The sequence below is a fragment of the Ceratotherium simum genome, chromosome 3, assembly GCF_057802395.1.
Source record: "Ceratotherium simum simum isolate JZ-2026a chromosome 3, ASM5780239v1, whole genome shotgun sequence".
Classification (NCBI taxonomy): Eukaryota; Metazoa; Chordata; class Mammalia; order Perissodactyla; family Rhinocerotidae; genus Ceratotherium; species Ceratotherium simum.
In genome coordinates this window covers 1,840,733-1,853,256 of record NC_141902.1, presented here as the reverse complement: position 1 = coordinate 1,853,256, position 12,524 = coordinate 1,840,733, and the positions used below count along the sequence as shown (strand labels likewise).

The 12,524-nt window shown below is 42.5% G+C and overlaps 1 protein-coding gene across 9 annotated transcripts in view; it reads right to left on the bottom strand.

Annotated features, from left to right (window-relative positions):
• The window catches only part of L2HGDH (L-2-hydroxyglutarate dehydrogenase), a 40,948-nt gene that overhangs the window by 5,532 nt on the left and 22,892 nt on the right, over positions 1-12,524 (bottom strand). For 8 of the 9 annotated variants that reach the window (XM_087421879.1, XM_087421896.1, XM_004436350.3 and 5 more), the window contains 3 exons: positions 6,955-7,122; positions 5,874-6,031; positions 4,643-4,774 (listed from right to left, as the gene is read on the bottom strand). In XM_087421879.1, coding sequence (XP_087278005.1) covers positions 4,643-4,774; positions 5,874-6,031; positions 6,955-7,122 — 458 coding nt within the window. The remainder of the gene's footprint in view (positions 1-4,642; positions 4,775-5,873; positions 6,032-6,954; positions 7,123-12,524) is intronic. The other variant, XM_087421855.1, reaches the window with a different exon arrangement.

Sequence of the window (12,524 nt, the reverse complement as noted above, 5' to 3'; positions counted from 1 at the left end):
TTATTCAGATGGGACTCACTGTGCATCCTGAATTTTAGGTTTTTTTGTCAATTCTAGAAAATTCTCAAATACTCCACTTCAAAGTATTGCCTCTTCTCAATTTCTCTGGAACTCCTATGAGACGTAGGCTGGAATTTTCACATTTCTTCTCCATGTCTTTTAATTTCCTCATGATGCATCTTTATCTTGCAACATTGTTCTCTAAATTCTTCAGATTTACTTTCCAATGTACTAATTTTCTCTTAAGGTTAAGTCTAACTAGTTGTCTAACCTAGTCATTTGAGTTTTAAAATTTAAGAACTATACTTTTTATTTCTAGAAATTCTAATTAATTGGTTTCCAAATTTCCCCAGGTTTTTTTTTTTTTTTGGTCTTATTCTTCTTCATGTTTTCCATTCCTTTTTGTTTCTAATTCATTGGAGCATATTGACTTTATGGTTTCCAATATTACCATTACCCAAAGTTGTGAGGGGTCTAATTCTGGTATGTACTCCATCTGCTTGCTCTCACTTATGGTGCTCTGTACCTTCTGAAGGTGATTTCTGTCAGCAGGACTTCATCTGGGGGAATGCGTGGGGCTGAGCTGAGGTCATGTCCCTCCACAGATTTCACATTTGCTTCTGTCAGGTGCTCCAGGGGCACAACCATCCTGGGAGTACTTTTTTTTTAATGGAAATTTTTAAACATGTACAAAAGTAAAGTGAAGAGTTTAATGAACTCCCATGTACGTATTACCCAGTTTCAACAATAATCAACACACAGCCAATCTTGTTTCATATATATCCCCACCCACTGTCCACCTCTCTCCACTGGATTACCTTAGAGCAAACCCCAGATGGCATATCATTTCACTTCAATGTATATTTCTTTTCAAAGGATTCTTAAAAATAATAATAATACAAAATAATAATTGCTTAGTATCAACAATATTCAGTCTGTGGCCAAATTACCCTGATTTTCACTCTCTCTCTCTGACCTGTTTAAAATGAGAGAGGGAGAAATGATTAGTTTGAAGCAGGATCCAAACAAGTCTGGATCTACTTTTTAACTTAATTTCTCAGGTTAAGGTTCCTAGATCATGCTGGTGGCATAAGTTCAAACTCCAAGCACTTGTGAGGGCAGGCTCAGGGTTCTAGATTCTTAGGAGATTCCACTCACCCCACAAGACCAGGACAGATGAAATTCCTTAACACTTCCTGGTGCAAAGGGGAATTTTTTTTCTAGACTTCCTTTTCACTGAGGGTATAGCCCTTCAAGAGTCCCTGGCCTTACACAGGGGTCTCAGTTCCAACTTTCCACCTTTTTCAGACCCAAGGCCTCCTTTCCAGCACTTTAGTGACAATTAAAATATAAGTTCCTAATGTTTTATATCTTGTTTTGTGTGGTGGATACACGAGTTTGTACAATTGCCAAAATTCACTGAGCTCTTAAGATCTGCATATTTTATTATACGTAAATCACATCTCAATTAAAAACTCAGTTGTATTTATATCAAAATCAGCAAGCCCTCCCTACTCCTCCAGGACAGCAGCAGCCCCAATTCCTCTTAGTACTCGAGTTTTCCGTTTCCTCTTGGTGTTTGCTCCTGGGATGCTGCTGACTTTCTTGCACTCCCAGTTGTATTTATTTCAAAGGATTTTTATTATATTTTCTCCAGACGCAGTTTTGCAGTGTGAGGGTTACCAAATTCTCTAGACTAGTGGTTCTCAACCAAGGGAGATTTTGCCCCCTAGAGGACATTTGGCAATGTCTGGAGACTTTTTTAGTTGTCATAACCAGGGGAGTATGGCTGGCATCTAGTGGGAAGAGGCCAGGGATGCTGCTCAACATCCTCCAGTGACCTGGACAGTCTCCCACAACGAAGCAGCATTTGGCCCAAAATGTCAACAGTGCCAAGACTGAGCAACCTCGACCTAGGTCACCTTGCTGCAGGAGGGCTTGGCTTTCACCTTTGCATGCCACAGTGACACAGCTCAGTCTCCAGCTGTCACTCACGATGAAAACATCTTGCCTGAAAATTTACTCTAGAATTCACCAAATAAGACATTTTTCAAAATGAAACGTGGAAAAAGAGGGGACCTTGGCATATGTGTCCCACTCTTTTACATCCTTACAAGGCTAACAGATAAAAAACTGCTGTTAGATTATCATATCAAATTATTTCACAGAACAAATTAAAGGACTTTAGAGCTAAAATCAAGAACCTTAGAGGTTATCATTTAACAATGAGAAGTCTGTACAACGTGTACATTTGACAGGTTATAACTTTACATCCCAGTCTAATGTTCACCAAGGAGTTACTGCCCAAGATGCTCTGGCCAGGCAAGGAGTAGTCAAGCTGGGTGCCCTTTGGTGGTTCCTGCAATGTAAGGACACCGTCCTGAGCTAACACTCTTTTACTCTCTAGAACTGCTCAATATGCTTCTGCCTGGACATTAACACCAGAGCATCGATGGTATTACTACACTGGGCTGCAAGGAGGCAGGACTCGGGATTCAAACTGTGGGAGAGTCTACTGATCTTACTTTTTATTATTATGATTTAGTATTTCATGCATACAACAAGGTACAGAGAATAACACAATGAATGCCTATTTTCTTACCAAACCGCTTAAGAAATAAAGCATCACAGATATGACGGAAGACCCCTGTGGAACTCTCTGGATCCCATTCTGTTCTCTCCCAGAGGTAACCACTCTCCTCAATTAGTGTTCACCTCTCCCATGCTCGTTGGTTTTATCATATTACATGTGCAATCCATAGACAGTATATGGTATTGTTTAAACTTACATAAATGGTATCAAACATATCTCCTACAACTTCCTTTTTTTTTTTTAATTTTTATTTATTTATTTATTCCCCCAAAGCCCCAGTAGATAGTTGTATGTCATAGCTGCACATCCTTCTAGTTGCTGTTTGTGGGACGTGGCCTCAGCATGGCCAGAGAAGCGGTGCGTCGGTGCACGCCCGGGATCCGAACCCGGGCCGCCAGCAGCAGAGCACGCGCACAAAACCGCTAAGCCATGGGCCCGGCCCCTACACCTTCCTTTTTATCGCTGATAATTTCCTTCCTCTAAGAGCTACAGGAATCATGGGAAGGGGTAAATGAATTATGAACGTGCTCCGCTTCTATCCCAGAGACACTCACCTGTGACTGGGTTGAATGTGTCCCCAAATGCACCTGCCCACAGTGCTGTGTGCCCTCTTCTCCTACATGCTAATGGCACTGGTAACTGAAATCCACACCCTCACACCAGAGACAGGCGTGTTCACCAAAACCCACAAGCCCCAAGTCCAGTTCTACCATAAGAAATCCACTGGTCTAAAGAGTCTTCCTTGGCAGCTACAAAAGGATGGTAATCAAACACAGGTAATGAATTCACTGCAACTGTTTATACACAGAATTCACCGTGCCCACCTATTGTGTTTCCAAGGACTAGTAGCAGTAACAGACACCAGATTTGTCCAATCTATTTTCAGATATAAAAGCAGACACTGAAAACATAAAAACCTTTATTTATAGGTGAATGAAAGAAAATAAAGCCTAGATATTTTTATCCCTTCCATTTCAGAAGGTGAGTAGAGGGGTGAGAGAGAGAAGAATAAAAACATTAGCTGGGTTTCAATAGTTCTAAGAATTCAAAGAGGCTGTTCTGAGAATAACATGCTACAGTCAGATTCAGCCCAGGACGCTCCCCTAAGGGAGACAGCTGATATGACCACTGCTCTCTTCCCAGACACAGAGCCGAGCTGCTGACACTTCACACCAGGCAAGCTCGGCAGCTGTTCCTTAGGAGACAGACACTCAGCACTCTGGAGATCACAGGGGGAGAGTACCTCAAAGTACACTGCTGATTGGGCCCAACAAATGGCTTGTTCGGGAAAAAGGTGAATACCCTAAAAATATCACCAAAGAGAAAAGAAAGTAGGCTTGGGTGGTATTTAGACAATCTACAGATCACATCCGGAAAGCTTTATCTTTAAGAAAAAAAGTGTTTGCAAGTAATCCTTCCTCTGCCCCACACACCTGGAGCGAGGACTTAGACTGACTGTTGCCGCACCACTTCCCATTCTGTCCTGCAAGTAGAGCCCCTGAATGCAGGAGGACCCACAGAAGAACAAAAGAGGCAGAGAGGAGGCAAGAGAAGGTAAGGCAAGATAAGGCCAGGTATAGGAGTGTGTTTCTAAAAGGTTTTAACAATCAATCAAAATATAATGTTGTAATGTGTTTACTACCTAATTAGTTAACATGGTAATCAATGATCTCATACAGAATTGAGGTCAACATCACTCTTTAAAATCACAACTCTAAGAGGCCAGGGAGATCAGACAAACTTTCAGGCAAGATGTTTTTATCATGAATGACAGTTAGACACAAAGGCGCAGGTGGCATCACAACCCAGCGGCAGTGGAGGCCTCAGTGGATGCTGTAAGGCGGTCTAGGTCATCAGAAATGGGCCTAATGAAAGCACTAAGGGCCACGACGAAGCAACACCCAACGCATGCACTGCAGAGGGAACCTGGGAACGTGCTGGGAAGGGAGAGCACACAAAAGGCAGAGGACACACTGACTGGACGTCAGACCCCCTTCCAAGTTCACCCCAGTCCTGACTGGATCTACAGTCCTCACAGCTTCTCCTTACCTATGTATGTCACTGATAGTAATTTCAGGGATAAACTTTTGAAGGTGCTTCACTGTTGCACTGAGAAAAAGGGCTTTGTACATCTCATTAACTCCATAAGAGAAATTCTGGAACACCAGTTTAATCAAGCCACTGAAAGCAAACAAAATAAAATCTTTATGAGAGAGAGGAATTCTTTACTACTACAAAACACCTTTACAACTATTAGATTTTTTTTTTTTTTGGGGTGGCATCACAGAAATCTAGGCGAAGTCAGAAAAACCACATATTAAAAGAAAATCAACTTTTGGCCAATATAAGGAAACTTCAGCAAAGGAATACTTTCCAAACTCCAAAGCTAAACACCTTTCAAACTCAACTTCCCAGGGAATGCTAGTTTCAAAGTAGGATTCTGTAAAACCTGCCAACAGCAAGGCTTTCTAGTGCAAATGTTATGTGCTTTCAGAACACACTTAAAAGGCAGTGACCGATCTGTGAAGCGGGGCATTAAACAAGGAGGACATTTACTCTACTTTTCTTTAGTCAGCAGAGGCCAGGTACTCCAGTGGCGATTCTGCAGGGGACCCTGCGGAGCCTGTGTGCCTCGGTATCTTCACAAGCACACACGCTGGGAAGCCCCAGCCTAAACCTTCTGTTTCAGAATCTGTGCAGGGTGAAACTCAAGCATAGCTTAAAAGGCTTTCTAGAGATTTTGATGTGAAACCCTCTGGAGAGCCACACTGCTGACAAGACCAGACAAAACACCTGGTCGACCTAATTCTTACATTAGCAAAGAATCTACATCCCAGGTCCACACAACAATGTTGTTAGTTTTCCACAAAAGGAAACAATTTTGGTTACCAGCAATTTCTCCAGTAGTTTTCAAAATGATAGTGACTAGCTTGAAATGACCTTATCAAAGTAAGCCATCTACTGATTTTGAGAGAAATTTCTTTCTTTTTTTCCCCAAACTCAACTAGAAGGTTAGCAAAACAAGATTTGGATTGTCAGATGTGTGACTGGCTCTTGGTCTTGTTCTTTTTAACCAAGACATCACCCTGGCTCATCAGAATGTTCCTGAAGTAGCTAAAATGTTATGCTTATTCCACAAAACTCTTAATTTGGATTAATAAAAATATCAATATACCAATCACAAATATGAGGATTTACTGAATAGAATATCAAGAAAGACAAAATTTCCCATATTAAAAATATAAGCACATAAAATCGTTTTTTTAGGAAATAAAGTTACCTCTTGACAATGACATCCATAACATCTCTGGCACTGAAGTCAAAGGGTCTGTAGCCCTCTCGCTTAAAGGCCAGCACTGCATTGGGCCCTAGCCAAACACTGCCATCCATCCTCGGTGTGAAGTGAACTCCCAGGAAAGGAAACCGGCTATCTGGGACCTACGGATTTAACACAGCAAACGACTATGAGCCCCCTGTCATGCTGCATTTTATGACACATGCAAACACTCACTGGTAATATAAAACACTTTCTTCCCATGCATTTAATCTGCATTACTTCTGATCTGTACTTCTCTGTTTACACGCTTCTGCCTAGAAATGCCACACAGGAAACGCTGATGCTATTCACACTGAACACGCTGTCCCATCTATTCCTCTTTCTGGGTAAAGAAGAAGAAGAAAAAAAGAACTGTCCTATTTCAGGTTATTCTGCCCCCCTCCACCCTGACCCCCGCCCAACTAGGGATGTATGTGGCTGGCAAAAAATCAGACTTGACAGAAAAAAACACACATTCATAGCACAGGCTTTTGTAAAGTGGGAATGTATTAGGTTGAAGCAGAGGAAATGGATGTTTTGGCAAGGTCAAAAACAAATAGCTGAACATTGGCAATTTCATCAGATTCAGCCTAGCAGTTCCAGACACAAGAAAGAATTCTTCACTTAAATGGCCCTGTCTTCTACACCAGGAAACTACCGAGTGGCCACATCCCCTTTTCTGCACCTACAGAGAGTGAACTGAGAAAGAGGCTGGGGATCTGGGCACGCTGGAAGGGAAAGTCCGCTTAGGGGTGCTCCCTCCACCAGACAGGAGGAAAAAGCGGGTCTTTCTTGATAGCTCTTCCCACGGCACACTCATGCCTTCTGGAGACATGTACTTGCAGGCAATTAACTATAATTTAATGACTGTGATATCAGAATAAAGGCTTAGGGATTTAACCACAACAGACACAGGTGAAATGCTTGCACGAAAAGCCCTTCAAAACATCTCTTACTTCTGACCCAGGTAAAAGTTTTTGCTTCATTCCTTTTTCACCCACAACCATCTTGAGAAGAGTGAGAAGGCAGAAGCATCATTACCTACCGGATAAATGTTTCCTTTCACAAGATAGCGTTTTTCTGGCTTCAAGACAAGGTAATCTCCCCGGAACGGTACAATTTGAGGATCAGGATTGCAGCCACTCAACTCTGAAATTCGGTCTGAGTAAAGTCCTGCACATGTCACAACGTACTGACACCGAACCTCCTCTCCCTAGTGCAGAAGAACAGAACATGAACTGTAGGAAGTAGAGAGGAGAACAGGTCAAGAGGGAACAACAGATGATGGAAAAGACAGTAAGGGTACAGAAATGGACTTTTTATCATTTTATTACTTTTAAAAGAGGAAATTAAATACAAGTATAAGCAAAATAAGCTCTTCAGCATTCAGGTGACAGCTAGAAACTTAGGGGAGTGGCCTGAAAGGGGATGTCACCTTGAATTCTGTAGTTTAAATTAGACATACAATGGTTGACTTGGCGAGGACAGGATACTTAAGCCACACACACACACCTGTTTTACTAAGACCTAACACGGAACTTCCTAACCATCTGCTGCATGAAGAAGCAAACTTCATTAGATGGCCCCCACCCATGTGGCCTCCTCTGTCTTTCAGAGAGCTTCTCCTGTCTTACCTGTCAGTGATTATCCTGCTACTCTCAGCTTGCTTCACACTCAATAACCTTGCTCAATTCCAGCTGTAACCCACTCACGAACCACTTTCCTCGTCCTGATCAAGATCCACTTTGCAAACTGAGGCTGCTTTCGAAACCTCATGCATTCAGTCCACATTTACCGAGAATGCACTCTGCAGTCAAGGTTTGCTTTCACCACTAAGAGATTGCTAATCTTAGGCTGTTGTATTTTCCCATAAATTTTATTTTGTGATTATCATCTGCATATTTTTAGCTTTACCCTGCCAGGGTTAGCCAATTTCTCACCCTATTTCCTGAACAATTTCATTTAACTCTGATTTACACCCCCCCTCTCATTCTCATCTCTTTACTTCTGATGGGGTAAACACTAGCACCTCCTTGCTCCGGGTAATTTCTTGTCCCTAGATTTCCTTCCCAGACCTGTTTCTGAAGCCTAAGAGTTCTCACCTCTCTCAACACTCTTTCTTTCCAGCCCCTACTGATTCAGCCTTCTTCTATCTCTGTATGCATCCTATTTTTGCCCAGCTACAAAGGTAAGCCACTTTTCAAGAAATATACAGGTCACACTTTTGACAAAAATGAGATGAAACTTCTTTGTAGTGAATTCAAATTAGCTAGACTAAACCATGATAGTTTTAAGACCCTTGAAGTCAAAAGGGGTACGTCAACAAAAACAAAAAATGCCTTCTTCTAAATAGGTTAATATCTTTCCTGTCCATCTAGAGTTATATACCAGAAGTACCAGAAATATTTTTATGTGATATAAATCTACTAGTTCCTACTTGAAAGGTCAGCAATTCTTTCGTTCTTGGAACATAAAATGTAGATGAGCCTTATGACAAATGTAAAGATAAGATAATTTGTAGAATGGTACCAGCATGCAATAACCTAGAAGTTCTCTTTAAAAGACTCAAGGAACAGTTCCAAAGAAATGATTAAAAACTGCGATAGGTCTCAAATCATTTTATGCTATCCATGAAATAATAATTAAATTCACTAACACATTAATTTCACATCCAATGGAAATTTAGGTAAATATTGAATGATTTTAACATTTGTTCAAACATAAATTTCTTTAAAAAAATAAACTATAGATCTCTATTGCTATTTCATAAGTAAAACAGACATTTTCCCCACATGCAATCTGTAAATTTTTTTGTGTGTTTGAGGAAGATCAGCCCTGAGCTAACATCCATGCTAATCCTCCTCTTTTTGCTGAGGAAGACCGGCTCTGAGCTAACATCCACGGCTAGTCCTCCTCCTTTTTTTCCCCAAAGCCCCAGTAGATAGTTGTATGTCATAGTTGCACATCCTTCTAGTTGCTGTATGTGGGACGCGGCCTCAGCATGGCTGGAGAAGCATCAGTGCGTGCCCGGGATCCAAACCCAGGCCACCAGTAGCAGAGCGTGCACACTTAACCGCTAAGCCACGGGGCCGGCCCAACAATCTGTAAATCTTTAGTTTGCAAATCCTCTCTCCCCAAAAGTTTATTTTAAAAATTCCTTTTCTCTTAACCTATCATAAAAGCACAGATGTTCAACTTGATAAGTTGACTCAAAATTTTTAATTCTATTATGTAACTGGACTAAAGGAGAATGCCAAAATAAAAGGCAACATCCACAGTAACTGTGGGTGAAATGCACATTCACTGGTGCCCACGGGCCCTGCACATCCTCCATCACATGATGCCACACTCCAGTGAAAATGTCCCTTGGATGAGGGCAGGGGCAGATACAGACTTTCAATCCCTCTTTGAATGGAGACCCTGGTTGCTCTGCCACTTGGGCCACATGACCCAGCAGATCTGATGGTAATCGAAGCGTCTGTGGCAGATAGCGATGTTTTATGGAAACTGGTAGGTCCCTATAGGCGAGTCACAGCACACAGAACTTTAGGATTTTGGAGGAAAGTCATACCATCCTCTGCAGATAACTATCCTCCTTTTGAGAAAGTGCTTCTGGCTTTGACTCAACACTTGACCACAGGTCACCAAGTTACCACGTGAACTACCCATTATTAACTGGGTGTTGTCTGACTCACCAAGCCACAAAATTGGGTGTGTAAGCAGCACTCTGTCATCAAGAGGAAGTAGACTATACAAGCTCAGGGTTGTATGGTCCTGCAGGCACACATAAGTTGCAGAGGCAAGTGGCTCCAATTCCCATGTCCCCTGCTCCTGCTAAATTACCTCCTCCCTCTCAACCTGTCCCTGTGGCCCCATGGAAGTTCTCTTTGATCAGTTGATCAAGGAAGAAAAAATACAGGCCTGGTTTACAAATGGTTCAGCACCGCTCGACAGTGAACAGCGCCAGAGCCCCACTCAGGCGTGGCCCTGAAGGAGTGTGGGGAAGGAAAATCTTCCCAGGGGGCAGAACTTTGAACACCACACCTGGTTGTTATCTCCCCTGGGAGGAGGGATGGCTACAAGTATGATCTACACTGCTTCCTGTGCTAACGGGACTAACAGTTGGCCGGATGGTCAGAAAAAGGAGCTCTGGAGAAGAGGTATGTGAACAGACCTCTCCAAACAGGCTCAGAGGGTGAAGATATTTGAGTTCCATATGAATGCTCACTGATACGAATGCTCAGTGAGGAGTCAACTCGGCCGAGGAAGATTTTAACAATCAGTAGACGAGATGACCTGCCCTGTGGACGTTAGTTAGCCCCTTCCCCAGGTATCCCTGTCCTTACCCAATGGCTTCATGAACTAAATGGTTATGGTGGCAAGGACGGAGGTGATGCTTGGGCTCAGCAACACAGACTTATCCATCAAGGCTGATCTGTCCACAGCCCTACTGAATGCTCAATCTGCCAACAGCAGAGGTCAACAAAGCCACTGATATGGTCCCTGAACCACTTCAATCAAAAAAAAGGCAGCACTTAGTCCTCAATGGAATACACCCTTGCTCTGGATATAGATTAGTCTTCTCCGCCCACGATGCTTCTGCAGAAACCACCGTCTGTGAACTTACAGGATGCCTTATTCACCATTGTGGTATTTTACCCAGAAGCATTAATTCTAATCAGTGAACTTATTTTATAGCAAATGAAGAATAACAATAGGCTCATGCCTATGGAATTTACTGATTTTACCATTTTCCCCATCATCCTGAAGCCAATGGGCAACAGAAAGTGGAATGGGCTTCTGAAGATTCAACAGCAGCACTAGCTGGCTGGCAGCACCTAGCAGCGCTGGGGCAGTGTCTTCCAGGATGCTCTCTACCCTCTAAAGCAGTGACTAACACATGGTATTGTTTCTCCCACAGCCAGGTTTCCCAGGTCTGGAAATCAAGAGGTAGAAATGGGAGTAATTCCTTACTATTACAATAATCTACTAGTGAAATTTTTGCCTCCTATCCACACAACTTTGGGCTCTGATGTTCTAGAAATCTAAGTTCCCAAGGGAAAAAAATGCTTCTTTCAGAGAATAAGCAATGGTTCCATTAAGCTAGAATTTGACAGTGCTCACCTGGCTACTTTGGGTTTCTCGTGCCAGTGAATCAACAGACAGAGGGGATTCTGTATTGAAAAGGGTACATGACGCTAACTCCCAGGGAGAAATAGAGTTGCCACCACACAGAGGGCTTGGGGATGATAAAGTGGAGTATGTCTGGAATACAGATCTCCTGGGGTATCTCTTAGAATCTCCATGTATTGTTATAAAAGTTAATGGAAACCACCACAACGCAAGACAGGCCAGGGCTGCTAATGGCACAGACACTTCAGGAATGAAAGTTTCAGTCACCCCACCAAACCAGGAACCATGGCCAGCTGAGATGACTGCCAAGGGCTAAGGGACTATGGAATGGGTAGTGGAAGGAGGAAATTATAAACATCAGCTATGACCACATGATTGGTGACAGAAATGAGGAATGTAGTAGTTATGAGTATTTCTTCTTTACTTTGAAAAAAATATATTTGTCTCTATATTACCCAATTCTTTCTTTATCCTCACTGTTAAAGACTGAATTGTGTCCTCCCCACCCCAACTCATATGTTGAAGCCCTAATTTCCAATGTGACTATATTTAGAGACAGAGCCTTTAGGGAGGTAATTAAGGTTAAATGAGGTCACAAGAGTAGAGCCTAATCTGATAGGACTGGTGTTCTTATAAGAGGAAGAGACACCAGAGATTGCTCTCTCTCTCTGCACATGTGCATGCACAGTGAAGAGGCCACGTGAGGACACAGGGAGAAGGTGCCCATCGACAAGCCAAGAAGAGAGATCTCACCAGAAACCAACCCTGATGATACCTTGATCTTAGACTTGTGGCCTCCAGAACTGTGAAAAAATAAATTTCTGTTGTTTAAGCCACCCAGTCTGTGGTATTCTGTTATGGCAGCCAGAGAAGACTAATGAATCCGTCTCTACCATTTCCCCATTATCTAACACAGGCTTTCTCAACTTCAGTACTATTGACATGTGGGGCCAGATACCGCCGTGTTGTGGGGGCCTGTCCCTCATATTGTAGGATGTTTAGTAGCATCTCTGGCCTCTCCCCACTAAATGCCAGTAGCACTGCCCCTCTCCACCAGTAGTGACAACTAAAAATGTCTCCAGACATTGCCAAATGTCTCCTGGGTGGCAAAACTGCCTCCAGTTGAGAACTACTGATCTAATATAAGATGCTTAAGTAGTGGTTGACCTTATATCTCAGTATCTAAGTTATAGGATCTCAAATGGGGAGCGTGACTCAGCTAGAAAAGAAATGAACATCACCCAAAGATGGATGAAGTGGACTTTGTATCCTTTTTGGAGAGTTAGCATGTCCTCAGTGGTATGAAAAATAGCTGCATGTTGTAGGTGGAAGCATAATTTTACTACTGTCTTCGTTTGGAAGTTAAATGTGGTTACTATAAGAGGTATGAATGGAAGACAAGTTGAAAAGGGACTGGCTGTGGTGTTTATACTGTCAATGTGCTTAAGCTGCAAACTATGCTTGACAGAATCCCCTCCCCTG